Below are 16,542 nucleotides of genomic sequence, written 5' to 3' on the forward strand. Positions count from 1 at the left end.
TTTCTCTCACTCTTTTTAGTTTTTACATTGTTTTTTTAGGTTTTAGTGTAACACAAAACAAATAATTAATATCTCTCTATTTTTATGTTACAAGTAAATTCATTTTATCATTTAATCCAACAATGATAAATTATATTTAGAATATGATTTTTTTTTGTTTCCCACAGCTATGCTTGCATGTAATTTTATCCGAGTCGGAAACACCCACAGGTATGTGGAGCTAACTCTTCCGGCAGATATTTTTTTCATTCACAAAATTCGAATATAATATCTTACTTAAGGGGAATCAATCATGTACCACTGGAATATGATATATATACACTTATAAGCTGTAAAGTTTTTATTGACCACCAAATAGCTATAAAGTTTATTAAATTGTTATTCTCCTTAATTTTTTATCATTTATATATATATATATATATATATATATATTTCTTTTACTTAAAAGTAAATAAATAACTAATACATAAATGATTTTCTAAACTATTATCCAATTTTAGTGCATATATATTCACTTTGTAAATGCATACCTCATGAGTTTAATTATATAAAACATCCTTTTAATTTTTAAACCTACACGAGTACATATATTATATATTATATTCAAACTTTATAAGAGAGATAAGTGTAATCTTTTAAATAAAAAATTGTGATAAGTGTAATTAAGTTAAACAAAATATGGTATGTTGTGGAGTCAAGTCCAAATAGTATATGAGTTAACATTTTTCATTATTTTTCAATTCCTTACAATATAGTATAAAAGTTAGAGAAAATGATATATACACTGACAGTGTAAGAGTTTTTACACTGTCACTGCATCATCAATCATTCATTTTCAATCGTGATTAAAAAATTACCATTCATTTTCAACTGTGCTAACCCAATATAAAGAAAGATCAAATATTGATGTTTTTAGTAGCTAAAGTAATACAAGTTTTAGGATCATTACACCAATTAGTAAAAATTAAAGATGTATCTTAGTTAGGAATCAAGTCCAAGATTTAGCTTGAATCAAATCTAGAATATGCACATAACTAAATGTCTTTCTTGAAAAGATTAAATTATTTATCATTATCCAAATAGACCACACAACAACAAAGCAATACATTTTCCACATTTGGGAACCTTTTGCATTAGTAAAGATTAACTCATGCAAATTCCAGCAATCTAATAACGAGGTTGGTATGGATGAGGAAACCTGAAGCCAGAAATAGAATCCTTTCTAAATAGAAGCAGCAAAATCACAAGACAAAAAAAGATGTTCGACAGATTCATCATGATTAAATCAAATTACACATTTCATATCTTCGACTATATGAATAACTTGTCTCTTCAATAATTCTACCTTTGAAGGGAATCTACATCTAATGAATTTCCAAACAAAGTAAGAGATTTTCGAGGGAACACAATTAATCCAACAAATTTTTAGAATGTTACCTAAAGGCAAGATATCATTGTCCACTTAGATGAGATAAGTTGATTTGACAACATAATGCCTAGATGCATCTAGGCTCCACTTCCACCTACCCACGACATCCCTTTGACAAGAGTGGGGATGAATCAAATCATACAAGTTCCTAACCAACATTTCTTCTCTTTGAAACAAACTTCGTCTCCATTTCACCTCCCACGACCACACGTCGTTATTCCAAACACCACACTCATCCATAGTTGTCCTTTTATTCAAAGCTAAGAAAAAAAAGTCTAAAAAAGACCTTTTTTAAACTTTGATTCATCACCCAAATATCCAACTAGAAAAGGGTTTGAGTACGGTCTCTTAAGACTCTCCAGACATTCTCATCAAACTAACCCCTTATTCCCCCTCTTTTTTCTATTGTTGTTATAGAGTGAATAAATAATGATTTTGTTGAAAATGACTTTGTCATTCACTTTATCAAATTACTACTAATATATGTCTTCATGCTACCCAAATATAAATGATTTCAAGGTTAGAGCCGAATTACAAATATTTAAAACTTATGAACCTATTTTAAAGAATTCAATTAGTTGTAGAGTTAAAAATTAAATATATGTTGTACATTTATAGATATTTATATGGAATAATGTGGATATTAAAATGATTTTACAATTAAGCTTTATGTATCTAATAAAAATAGAAAGCCTTTTATTTTCTAAACTTTTATCCAACTTTGATAAAAGGAAAGTATATTGAAAAAGAATAGTGTACATATTCATGAAATGTACTTTCACCAAAACATAGTGAAAGTTAAGCCTTAAGAGATAGTCCTAGATTTGTTTTCCTCTTGCTCTCTACTCCACCAGCTGCTCTGAGACTCAAACATATTGGAACTATCTTGGCTACCATAAGCCATCCTCCTAAACATCCTCACATGTGCCGATTTCTGCGTGGAATCGAAGACCCTACTCTGCCCGGGTTTGACTCCGTTATTGAGATCAGGAAATTCATTTAAGGAATCTAAAGCTCTCACTACCTGGGAAGTGATGTACAAATAGAAGCATGCATTGTTAGTATCTTCATAATTGAAACTAGTACATTACATGGCATGGTATATTCTAAATCGAGAGAGCGACATTACTTGGCTCATCTTCGGCCTTTTTACTGCAGAGTGACGCACACAAGCTGCAGCAGCCTCAATCATCCGTAACATTTCATTTCTATTGTAGTTCTTTTCCAGTCTTGAGTCTACCAAAATCTCAAAGTCCTCACTTTCAAGTGCTTCGGTCAACAAAGGCCGAGCCTGGAAAAAGAAGTTTGCTTGCTATTCAGATCAGAAATCCTTCTTGGGATTCTATATGAAATGCATGTGATGCAACACTATTATGCAGACAAGTAAAAATAGCGATGTAATGTTCAAAAATGTGACTTACCCATTCAACCACACTCTCATCACCGATCGGCTGAGAGGTGTCTACAGGTTTCCGACCAGTAATTAGCTCTAAAAGCACAACGCCGAAAGAATATACATCAGACTTTTCAGTCAATTTCCCACTTGTTGCATATTCTGGTGCCAAGTACCTGAAAATACAGGCCATTATTATGTCCATTAGATAAATTCAGAACACTAAATTATATGACTCAGGGTACTACTTTTTAACATACCCGAAGGTTCCCATTACGCGTGTTGTTACATGTGTATATGTATCCAATGCTAATTTTGCGAGCCCGAAGTCCGAAACCTGTTTGGTCAAACATACCAAAATAAAAGTCAATACATAAAATTTCAGATGCCAATGCTGCCCAAGCAGGTAATGAACTTGTTACCTAAAAATGGCTTACTTGAGCTTCAAAGTTTTGATCAAGAAGGATGTTTGATGACTTAATGTCTCGATGAATAATGCGTGGATGGCCTGATAAATTAATTTAAAAGAAATAAGAATGAGAAGTTGAACAAAAAAATGGGTGAAGATATGGAAAATAATATATGTTTAAAAGATCCAAATCTTAAATATTCGACAAAGTTTTATGTTGGTTAGCATCTGTCTAACCCAATCTTCACCATTTATCCAGGCTTAGGACCGACTATATATAGCATGATTAGCATCAAACAGACATAGACTGGCTTTGTCAATGAACACGGTATCATTTAGTCCATATGGCAACCCCGCCTAGTCGGATTAAGACTTGGTAGTTGTTGTATATATATATTTTAAAAGAATGTCTCCAAGCATAAGAGGAACCAGTAGCAGAACAATGGAAATGCCTTAACTTCTGTGGATAACTATACACTTCCGAAAACTTCGGAAAATGTTAAAGAACTTACAGTCTTCATGTAGGTAAGCTATTCCACGAGCTGCACCAGCGGCAACCTTGATTCTGGTAGGCCAATCCAGAACGGGTCTGTTTTCACCTGTGAAATTTTAAATTTACTGGTCAAGTTTTAGAACAAGTTTACCAAAATGAGATATTAAACATGTATCAGCTATTCTTTGTGTGCAGTGATATATAACTTACCATGAAGATGGTAATGAAGAGTATCATTCGGAAGATAATCGTAGACAAGCAACCTTTGATGCTTGGATATACAATAACCCACCAAGGAAACTAGGTGGCGATGGTGTACACGACTAATAATCTCAACTTCTGCGCTGAACTCCCGTTCTCCTTGCTCACTACCAATTTTGAGTTGTTTCACAGCCACTTCTCTTCCATCTACGAGCAAACCTTTGTACACACAACCAAATCCACCTTCTCCCAACATATTTTGCGCTGAAAATCCGTTCGTAGCTTGAGTAAGTTCTTCATATGTGAACCCTGATCTTGAACTACCTACTGCGTTGGGATCTGGTCGGGAATAACGAAAATCACTACCAGAGGCCCTACCTACAAAGTTAGCTGGTGACCGTGATCTCAACAATAAGGTACCTAGAAGAGAACATCATTGTTTAAAAGAAATTTTCCTTGCAGCCATTTACACAATTATAAATCAAGTTATAAAGTTACTAAAAAAACATGCCAATTGAATATTGCAGTGCCATTTAAACATAATGCAACAAACATTCCACAAATTTTCTGAACAAAACAAATTGTAACGATGATTATCAAGCTCAATTGTCTTAATCGGCTAAAACTCATCAGAAAAGCTGAAAACAAAGATACCAGTCACACAACTAAGAATGCAAAGTAGTTTTTTCTACTTGCGGGTAAAAGGATACCATTATCAAGCACAATAGCCATTTAGTCATTGCTATCAGATTAATCATATTTCCCTGAAGATACCAAGCTCTAATGCATGTCTAACAAATTTTCAATTAAAGATGTGCAAGATCAAATAAATCGACCCGATGTTGCAGGAAAGAAATTTGATATTTAATGATAACGGTGATTGATCCAATGATATTACTATATCAGAATTCTGAGCTCTGATTATAAGTAAGGAAACATCCATGCTATTATGTTTCTTTGCTAATATTTAGCAACCAGAACTCGGGGACATCCCGGATTCATTATTCAAAGTATCTAGCAACTAGAATCCATTATATTCCAAGATTATCTACAATTCAGCTCTATGCGTGCTCGGAAGATTCTTCAACGTTTATCTTAATAACAAATAATCAAGACTCGCATCAAAGCAAAATGCGATAAACGACAAGAGCATATCTACCAATGGGTTAGCATTGCACAATGCATTACCTGAATTGTGAGATGAGTTAAATGGAGAAACCGTAGGGAAACCATCTTTCGATCCTCTTCCTCTCTTCTTCTTTTTCTTTGCGAACCACACAGCCATAACAAGAAGGCCGAGAACACAAAAACCAACTGTAATGGCAACAGCCGCAGAGGCTCCGTCACTCAACCCTCTCGAATGCGAAGAAGTGGTTTTTGTGGATACATCATCAGTGTCATTCCCATTATTTGGTCTAGCAGTGGGTTCCTCAGTTGGAATAGAGGGTAGAGATACAGTCGGACCCTCGGCTGCTGTCTTATTAGGTGCAGAGCGAGGTAAAGAAGCCGGAGGTGACAAGACTGAAGGAGGAGTTGTTGATGGCAATGTGGATGGAGGGGGGGCATCGTTCGAAGGCGTTGATGGCAATTTGGATGGAGGGGGGGCATCGTTCGAAGGCGTTGATGGCAATGTGGATGGAGGGGGGGCATCGTTCGAAGGCATTGATGGCAATGTGGATGGAGGGGGAGCATCGTTCGAAGGCGTTGATGGCAATTTGGATGGAGGGGGGGCATCGGTCGAAGGCGTTGATGGCAATGTGGATGGAGGGGGGGCATCAGGGGAAGGATGGGATTGGGAAACAGATGGAGGGGGTGCTCGCGAAGGATTAGTTTTCGGCGGCTTTTCCTTCGAGGGAGGAGGAGAATTGGTGGATGGAGGCCTTGGCACATTGGCTGGAGAAGGAGGGGACAAATTTGGGAAGGGTGGTGAAGTCTGAGCTGGAGGAGGGGCAGTTATAACTGCTTGTGGTGGGGCTGATGGTGCAGCTGGTGGTAATGGTGGTTGAGAAACAGGTGGCGAAATCGGCTGCGGCGATGTAGATGATGGTGGAGGAGAAAAAGGAGCTGAGGGATTAGGCTGAGAAGATGGTGAAGTTGAAGAATTTGTTATAGGAAGTGGTAATGAAACAGCAATTGGAGATAAAGCAGAAGAAGGGGAAGAATTTGGAGTAAGAGAAGTTGAAGCCATCACTTAAACCAAATCTTCCCTCAACAACAAAAATGCACTAACTAAAACACTTCTTTTATAACTACTTTCCAATATTAGTAACTGAAAATTTCCAATCTTTTCTTCCAGAATTCAAGATCAAACATTAAACTCCGATAAGTGGGGTAAGGCTGCATACATTTACCACTCTCAGACTCACTAAGTGCCTCATGCACTGGGCCGTACTTCATGCATTCAAGATCAAACATTAAACTCCGATAAGTGGAGTAAGACTGCGTACATTTATCATTCTCAGAACCACTGAGTGCCTCGTGCGTTGGGCCATCCTTTATGCATTCAAGATAAAACATTAAACTCCATAAAATTCAGATAAACTCTTCCACTATATAAACTTTGGTAAATAAAAAAAAGTCAATACCCATAAACTACTTCAAATAAAGTTTAAACTCCTGAAAAATTCACAATGGGGAAAGAAACCAAACTCAAGGATCAAAACCCACAATGACCAAGATTTGTTAATGGCCTTAACTACTTGAGAACACAAAGTTAAAGCCAAAAATGCAGCATACCCAGATCTCAAAAACTATAAAAATGAAACATTTAACAAATTCTGAAAAGAGGGTATTGGACTTGTGTAAGAAAAAGGAAGGCTCAAAGTTTACAAGGAAAAAGATTATTTTGCTAAATATGGCAACAGCGACTGTAACAGCACAACGTCACACAGCACTAGATATGCAAAAGAGAATCTTCACTAGCAATTGGAAAAGTTTGAAAATGGAAAATTGAAAGAACCAATCTTTAACAGTTTGATTTTATTTTGTACTCTTATGTCACTTGAGAGTGTAATACATATGTACTGTTGTTGTCTATGTAGCACAGATAGTGATACGTGTGTCGGATATAATATGTATATGATATGTCGACATATTTTTCTGAAATAGAGAATATGATATATTTAGGGATACGCATATATAATAATAAAAACACATAAAATATATGATAAAATTATAAGTGTAAATCAAAATATCCAAAGTAAAAAATATAATGGAAATTTAAAATCGTTGTCCTCCATAACAAATCTATCTTATCAAAAACGAATTTATCTTATCATATTTTATTGAAAACGAATCTATATATCTTATACTTTACTGAAAACGAATCCATATAACTTATATTTTATTGAAAACGAATCGGATACGTGTCTTAATATTTATTTATTTAATTTTATTTTTTAATTTTTGAATACTCTATAAATACGTATATTTTGCGAATCCGAACGTATCCGTGTCGGACACTGATACGTGAGGATGTTTGACGAATCCGTGCTTTAGAGGTTGTTGTAAAAAATTATACACATTATTATATCATTCATCCTTCATTGTATCACTTTCTTTTTTCTTGTGAAGAGTAGATTAACAATCCAATAAAATTCTTACATTATTAATGCATACATTATTTTCATCCACTTCTTTTAATTCATTCTAAGAATATAAGTGGTTTTAAAAGTTTTATCTTCAAGAATTATTTTTTTGTACTATTAAGGGTATTCTTACACCTTTGGGTTAGGAATTCGTTTCAGAATGTGCAGTTGTCACTCCCAACAATTATCGTTTGTAGGAATCGAACCTTAACATTTTTAATTTTTCTAAAGATCCAATGAGACATTGTACTACTAGATTAACGTCTTTCTGTTCTCTAGAATTTGATTAACATAAATTTGACAATAATTATTTATTAGTAATTTAGTATGGATAATATGTATATTTTGCAAGAGTATCTCCTCATATCAAGAGATAATTTATCTCCTCTAGCCAGTAAAAATGTGACATATATGTTATTTTGTTTATTTTTAAAAATATTTTTATAGAAAATGATGAAACATGACACAAGTCACGATTTCACTAGCAGAGGGAGATAACTTATCTCCTTATACTAGGAGATACTTCATTCCCATTTAGTTAACTACTTGATTTTTGTGGCTCTTAATAGTTCTATTTACCTCTAATGAGATTGTTTTCTTGAGAATACTCCTGATTTAAAAAATGTAATTTAACTTCTCATTATTAATTGATTAAGTTTAGTGATGACATATTTTGAATTAAATGTTACATTATATGTCATGACCCAAAACCAAGTCATAACCTGTGTGGTTGGGTAAGAGTTAAATACATTAACATCTCACTTAATTTGACAAGCCTAACCCATTCTTAATCATTAAATAAAATAACAACTTCATAATTAAACCACTTCACTTTTACTAAAAATTCAACTAGAGTTTCTTTTATAATATCAACATCCCAAAAACAAAAGTACACTTGCTAAATTGGAACTCGGAAATAAAGTTTATTTTGCATAATAGTTCTATTTACCTCTAATGAATCCGACCAAGGTGACAAGGTCCATGCCCTGAGTGATTTATTTAACTGCTGCCAAAGGGGATTATGGGCCAAACCTTTGAGAGATATAGATGTTGGACCATTGATCAAGGGGGACAAAGTTCGCGCCTCTTGGGTGATTTATCTGACCATCGTCAAAGAGGAACATGGACCATGCCTTTGAGGGGTATGGATGTTGGACCACCGATCAAGGGGGATAAAGTTCATTCCTTGGGTGATTTATTTGACCGTCGTCAAAGGGGGACATGGGCCATACCTTTGAGGGGTATGGATGTTAGAGGGGTTCCTTGCGATAAAAGACACAGAATGAATAATACATCATTGTCATATATATATTTTGTGTTACAAGAGGTTTCCTGGCCACGATCGGGGTTGATATCACATTTTTAAGCATAAAAGACTCGGAACTTTGCAGCATTCCAGCTCCGGGGAATCTTTTTCTTGGCTAGGTCTTTTATCTTGTAGGCACCTTACCTGGTCTTATCTACTACTCGGTAGGGCCCTTCTCAGTTGGGTGCTAGTTTCCCCTTGACCCAACCAATGTCTGCTCTACGAAGGACCAAAGCTCCAACTTCAAAGTTCATGGGGACGATTGAGGAGTTATATTTCTCTATTGTCCTCATTTTGGCAGTCGCTTCTCTTATCCTGGAACAGTCTCTCTTTTCCTCAATCCAATACAGGTTGTGCCTAATTAAGGTTGGATTGGCCTCTTCATTAAAGTGCAAAGTTCTCCATGTAGGTTCTCATATTTCCATTGGGATCATGGCCTCAACGGCATATGTGAGGTTGAAAAGGGACTCGCCGGTTGTGGAATGTGGAGTTGTTCGGTAAGCCCAAAGCACATGATGGAGATGGTTGGGCCAAGTTCCCTTAGCTTCGTCTAGCCTTTTCTTGATTCCACTTAGCCTTTTCTTCTCATTTTCTTTGTCACCTTGTTATAACTATTTCAAACTAAAACTCTCAATATCAAAATTTTTTTGTCTTCATGTCTTAAATCAATCACATCCTACCAAAAATATTATTTTATATTTTAATTTTCAAATATGTGATGATAACTTTCTATTAGACTGAGACACAATGAGACATAAAAAGTGGGACAATTGATCCCTATTCGTTTCAAACAATGTTGTTCTATTTTTGTGGAATTGGTGATTTGGCTTGATGGGTCAACTTACCTATTATTATTTGGTGTAAGTTACATCTAAGGATTCTCATAGGACAAAAGATACTTGAGTGGAGCTTTCAAGAGGACAAGAATAGCAACTCACAACCCCCAAAATATTGGTTTGGCTTGTTTTAGCTAGTTGCTATTATTTTTATCTTTTGTATTTCATTATCTTTTTATTTTATCTAATTAAATTATGCATAATCTAGAATAACTTTGTATTTTTTATGGAAAAATAATAGTGAATTAAATTAGGAAACCTTCCAATGTTCATAAATTTAAATTTTGGAATTACCATTTTATAGGCTCATATAGTTCACTTGAGTACCACATCAACCTCACATTTACATTATCTCATTTATATATCCAAATGTTTATTATCGGTAAAATGATTATTTAAATTATAGTATCAAGAATACAAGAAGTTACAAGAGATGCTATAGAAACAAATATGTGATTATAGTAGAATCTATACAAAGATGCTCCATCAACACATTAGGATATTCTAGAGATGAAGAGTTAATAATGATTATACATGACTAATTTCATTAGGGTTTCACAATTTAAGCTTGAATACTTATATCCTTTTAAGGTTTAGAGATATTTACTACTAGTACAATGTTTTCTAATAGAACACATGAATTAAACCTCATATATCATACTTAAAACTCTCACTATCTATCAATTTTGTTGAAACTTGTTAATAGAATTTCAGATTGAAGAGGAAGAAAGATAATAAAATTGTGTGGATTGGTCAAAATATATATATGCTTACAAATTTTGATGGGTAAATATCCATCTCAACCCCCTCTTATTTATTGGTTGAATTTCCTTTACTTCATAGAAAATTTTAATTGTTCTAATGCGTAATAATAATTCAAATCCATATACAAATTTGTTTAGATTGATTAGGTTGTTATTATCCTAAAATCAATTATAGTTTTACTCTTCCTATTGTCGAAAAATTATGGAGTAAAATAGAAAGAGATTAAGAAAAAAAGTGATTTCTTTCTTTTGGATAAAAAGTGTAATATCTAAGCACTATCGGTGCAAATATTTATATATAGTCAATATAAATAATTTATACATAGTTGATATATCATCTATTATTTATTTGTACTATTTTTTAAAGAATCAATAATTATTAAAAAATATATTCATTGCATTCATTTTTTTTGATAAAAAAATATTTTCATCATACTCAAGTAAGAGAATAAATGTCATGCACCCTTCTTTCTGTATGGTCCAAACAAAATTACAGACCTGAAAACGAAAGGAACTGAGTGAAAATCTATCAGATAATTCAGTTTTGCACCCACTAAGTTTTTACTTTTTATATTTCCATTTTTTTATTTTTCTTCTCTCCCATTTTTATCTAAGAAAATGGCCTGCAAAAAGACTCACACTTGTTCTACAAATCCATTGTATGTTCCATACCATTATCATATAAGAAAAATTATATATTCAATTCTGAATTATTATATGGGTTCTTCATGTATTTGCTTGATGGAAAAAGAGACACAAATTAAGTTACAAGTAAAAAAACACAAATTATGACATTGAAATTTAGACTACATGTGAAAAATAGAATTTTTTATAAGTTAAATTTCATTAAGGAGAGCACAAAAGGGATACTTAACCAATAAATTACAAAAAGCTATTATCATAGGCAATCTAAGTAATCCAAAGGTGCATTAAAGAGACCAAAATATATACCACCCATTACATTAAACAATTTCTAAGACCTTAATTTTATTATAGCCACAAGTCCTATACCATCACACAACTCATCATGAAAATGATATTTTTATGCAATAGTGCATATCATACACCCAAACTTCCAATGGTGCTTTTTGTGTAAAATTATTCCTAAAATTCAGCAGTCCAACACTAATATTGAAGAAGCAATGCAAAGCCACACATATACTACACCAAATACACCGGAGTGTGAATCAGGAATAAAGATCTATTGTTTCAAATCATATTTCGTACTAATGAAAACATATCATGTCAATTAAAAAAAATAAACATACATTATTTTTCTATTTTTGTTTCACTGTCATATGTGCGAGACAAGATTTGAGACATGATTTAGGATAACATCTCCTTATTGATGAACAAGACACAAATCTCATTTTCCATCGAGCAAAAAGGACAAAGGGCATCCACCATCCCCTTCTAGCCACCATATTATCTTTGGTCTGTAGGAAGGTTTTAAAGTTCATTTCACAATTATAATTATAAATATTACAGTTTCGAAAGTCTCCTTAATGATAGGCCGACTACAATTATGGCCTTATCAACCATATTTTCCCACAACTTTCCGCAATAGCAGTTAATTCAATGTAACTACAACTTAAAACATTAGCAATCGAAAGCACGAATTTTGGCTCGAGCTTTGGTTTTCCATAAGAGACGTGAAACATTTGAGATTGAATTCCTTAGAAAGTCCATAATATTTTTAATGAAACTCAAAGAAACTTCTTGTAGGATAGATAGTGAGGTGAAGCATACGATCCCTTCATTTAAATGAGGGGAAGTGTGTAAAGAGAATAATGAGGGGTATGGGCAAGGAGGGTTATAAATGTAGTCGCAACCAGGTTAAGTTACAATTATTGCAATTACGAAATCGCAATATTGCAACAACACAATTGCGATTGCAGGTGCAATTTAAAACACTGATCGAACTGGGTAGCCTTAAAAGCTATAAGTTTTGGACTTAGGTGAATCAGCAATTTTTAGGGTATCTTGAATAAGCTTTCTAGCCTTTCTACTTCTTATCTCCACTCTCATGCTTTCACTCTTCTCCACCTTATCATAAGATTTCTTAACTTTCAAAGATTCTATTTTGGATTTAAGAGTAGCTACAAAACTTCTTAGACCCATCATCACTATCTTTGTTGATTCTGATCAAAACAGTGAAAGTTAAAAACAATTAGTAGTGAATGAGAAAAAAAGATGAAGAAGCTAAGACAATTAGTAACAAGTGGTGAAGAAGAGAAACAAACCTTGTGGTACTTTTCACTTTGGTAGCAGAAGGTTGAATAGGCTGAAGAAGAGAAACAAGTGAAGAAAGAAAAACTTGTTGTAGATATAGAAGTGAGATAGCAAATAGTGAGATCTTACACACATATAGGATTTGGGAATAAGCTAAACTAAGTAGAACCAAAGTTCAACCATATGTTTGGCTAGAAACTCAATTTTAATTCAAAATGTTCAATTTGACTCGTTTGCATAAATTGGTTTGTTTTCAAGAATTCGTGAAATATTTGATTCACTTTATTAACTCGAATGCTTCAGTTCATCAACTCGAATAATAATTATTTATTTAATATATATATTAATGATAAATATATATTATATATTATATATTTATATAGGCTCGTATATATATATTCATAAACCTAACGATTTAAATTTTATTTGTCTTTAGTTCGACTTGTTTATTTAACAATTATAATTTTTAGTTCAAGTTCAACTCATTTAATTCATGAACCAAGTCTATCGAGTCAAATAACGAGTTAAATTTTGAATGAACGTCTTATTGGTTTCTTTCATTGCCAGTCATATTATATATATAAATTGGGATTAAAAGTTAGTTAATTTTTAGATAATCAATTAAAAAAGTGCATTTATCTTTAAATTGTGATCATTCAAATAAGAACTAATGATTCATATTAGTTAATTATTCTCATTTATCACAAAAAATAATTATTCTGACTGAAAATTACTTCTTATATATACTATATTTACATAGAAATTTGTTAACAATAGTAACATAACCATATATTGATGGTTAAGATTAAAAATTAATTATTAGTTATATGATTACTTAAAAAATTATATGTATTTATCTTTTAATTTTAACTATTCTAATGAAATCTAGTAATTCATATTAATTATTCTTATTTCTTACTATAACAATTGTTCTGGATAATTTTTTTAAAAGCAATCATAATTTAATTTATAACTTTTGAAGACGAGTTTGTTTTATTATAAAAGAGAAATGTATATTTTTTTCATGCTTTATTATCTCTTTTTTGTTTTTCTAAAAGGAATTGTTAGAACTTATCCATGTGAATTGTATAGTATCGATAATATTGATATTACCCATCAGTCTTTATTATAAAATTATTTTAGGATTTATTTTTATCTTATTAATATAGGATTTTATTAAAAAATTATATAATAAATGATTTTGTTTCCAAAAAAACACATTTATTCACTCCCATAATTTGAGTGAAAAGAGAAAATGATTTTATTCCATCAATTATGAGTAATATTAATAAATGTGATGCAATTGTTAACAACTGATGTTATTAATTTTCCTTATAATATATTATAAATAATGAAATTTGGGAAAAAATTTAAAATCTATATCCTTCATTTTTTTTGAAGTATATATGTGTCACCATCCCATTTCAATGGAGAGGATATGGAATGAATAAGAACATGTGAAACAAATGAATACCAGAACTCCCTATAAAGTAAACTAACATTTCCTATAAACTAGAACTATACATTTCCTAAACACTTAAGAGCACCAATAGATACTAAATATAGTGATGAGTTCCCTATAAATTATTCTCTACTTACCAAAGTAGGTTCTAAGACATATCCGATATGCACTAAAAATATTTGAGAATACTAAAAAAATGCATTATCTTCTAACAATTTTAATAGTGAGATAACTTACTTTGTGAATATGATAAATGATAAAACGTGTATGATATTTGGTCTTCCAATTGTATATGACTCTTAGCCTTAATTTTTCCTCTACGGTTAAGGATCGTAACTAGAGACGAATCTAGGACCTAGAGGCAGGATGTGCAATATATATTAAAAATTAAAATACTAAATATATTCAGTTATAAAAAGATAAAATATTAATGAAATTGCAAAATTTAAATATATTTCATCAAATAAATTACATATTTCATAATTAATCTCTCTATGATTTCTTATTTTGAAATTGTTGAATTATCAATTCATTGATAATATTATTGAACACTTGTCACTAAATATAAGAAATTAGACAATCATTCTTTCATGCATCTCTCATTCAATTACGCAACTTAATTTTTAAAATTTTCATAGTTGAAGAAACTCTTTCTATAATTGTATTTCTAACTTTGAAAGAAGATAAACTAATAAGTAAATAATGTGTCTTCCACTTTCAACCAACTTATCATAAAGATTATTGATTCATTCCAAAAAAGAAAACACAATATTGTTATGGATATCAATAATTTAAATCTCAAGTTTATTATCAAACATTACCAAATTATTTGAGCAAAAATCATAGGGATAAAACTTTGCAGATTCAATCAGTTTTGTCATACCAAAACTAAAGAAGAAATCTACTAGATTCAAGCAAGACATACAAAGAAGTGACTGAGTAATTGTCTCGGATAAACGATCATGAAGTTTCTTAAGTTACATATCTATAATCTTGTAAAATAATTCAACACAATAATGATTAGAGAAAAATTGTAGACACTACGGTGTATGAGTTTTATACACCATAAATTTACCATTCATGTTTTATAATTATTAACTCCTCAAATAAAGTAATACAAATGAACGAAGTATTGATTGTGTATAAATATTTACATAGTGTACAAATATTACACACTAGTAATTATTTGTTTTCACAAGTTATATCATGTTGTTTACAAAACAAATAAAATTTAGACTTATAAAGTTATAAGAGATAATACATTTATTTTTTAAAATTTCAGGGTGTGCATTTGCACACCCTGGAACACATGTAACATCGTCAATGATCATAACCTATTATTTATAAGAAGATCCCGATCATGCTATTTGATGAAGAGTGATATCCATTTGAATACACTTTCTTTCATGCAGAGTGATATCCATTTGAATACACTTTCTTTCATGCACAGTAATAACTTTCCATTTTTTTTTGAGAATAAAATATCTTTTGGTGTGAGGAGATAATTTTATCTCCTTAAACTAGTTAAATGTTGACACATGGTTCCTCCATTTATTCTCTTAATAATAATCTGCACAACATTTAAGTAAGAAGATGATGAGAAAATAGATGAGACACATGTCAGTATTTAAATGAGTTATGAAGCCACATGTCAACATTATTTAACTTGTTAAAGGAGATAATTTATCTCCTCGTACTAAAAGATATTTTATCCTCTTTTTTTATTTATAATTTTGTCTATCATGAGAATAGAAATAAGACAATCATATTTAAACACCAATTTTAATGAAAATTATGTCCATGACTATAAACTTTACTTAAGTTAGATCACTTTAATTTCATTAATTATAATAGTAGCTCTAATATATTTAAAGATTACATGGGTATCTGAAAAGTGTTATGGGTTGGGCATAGACATTTTGTAATTGTTGTGGTTGAGATGATGTTATCTATGTGTGGCTTCTGTAATTGAGCATCAAACTGATTTATTATTGTTAGCACTAATACTAACAACTAAATTAATATATAATTAGAGAATAAAGTATTTCTTGATACAATGAAATAAGTTATTTCCTCAAACTATTAAAATTATGACATGTGTTATATTGAATTATTTTCTACAAAAAAATTCTAAAACTACACAAAATAGTACACATATCATTCTTTTACTGACGGAAGGAGATAAATTATCTCACAATATATAGTATGAGAATATACTTTACCCTCATATAAATAACTAAATGATGTTGTAAACAAGTGTAGGAAGATATTGTTGAACCTACATGAACTTGCTGAAAATTAGCATTTCAACTATCAATTGTTATTCTAAGCTATTTTCAAGGGTTTATATGGTTCATTATACTAAAATTCACAAAAGTATTGTAATAATTTGATAAAATATGTTGGTGTCAAACTTTCTACTCATTACAA

At 31.5% G+C, this 16,542-nt stretch overlaps 1 protein-coding gene across 1 annotated transcript; it reads right to left on the bottom strand.

The window, feature by feature from the left end:
• On the bottom strand, positions 2,104 to 6,882 carry LOC109357130 (proline-rich receptor-like protein kinase PERK8). The gene is made up of 8 exons (XM_019600874.1): positions 5,114 to 6,882; positions 3,935 to 4,345; positions 3,744 to 3,830; positions 3,260 to 3,330; positions 3,083 to 3,159; positions 2,851 to 2,998; positions 2,559 to 2,720; positions 2,104 to 2,453 (listed from the first exon to the last, which is right to left on the bottom strand). The coding sequence occupies exons 1-8, from the start codon at positions 6,111 to 6,113 to the stop codon at positions 2,235 to 2,237; spliced, it is 2,175 nt and encodes a 724-aa protein (XP_019456419.1). The 5' UTR covers positions 6,114 to 6,882; the 3' UTR covers positions 2,104 to 2,234.

Source organism: Lupinus angustifolius, chromosome LG09 (genome assembly GCF_001865875.1).
Source record: "Lupinus angustifolius cultivar Tanjil chromosome LG09, LupAngTanjil_v1.0, whole genome shotgun sequence".
Taxonomy (NCBI): Eukaryota; Viridiplantae; Streptophyta; class Magnoliopsida; order Fabales; family Fabaceae; genus Lupinus; species Lupinus angustifolius.

Bases quoted from the DNA above. Each gene is read 5' to 3' on its own strand.
- LOC109357130 (XM_019600874.1), bottom strand. From the start codon at position 6,113: ATGGCTTCAACTTCTCTTACTCCAAATTCTTCCCCTTCTTCTGCTTTA. The intron at 4,346-5,113 runs GTAATGCATTGT...GTTCTCTTCTAG, and splicing joins TAACTCATCTCACAATTCAG to GTACCTTATTGTTGAGATCA. The intron at 2,454-2,558 runs GTAATGTCGCTC...ATCACTTCCCAG, and splicing joins AAAGGCCGAAGATGAGCCAA to GTAGTGAGAGCTTTAGATTC.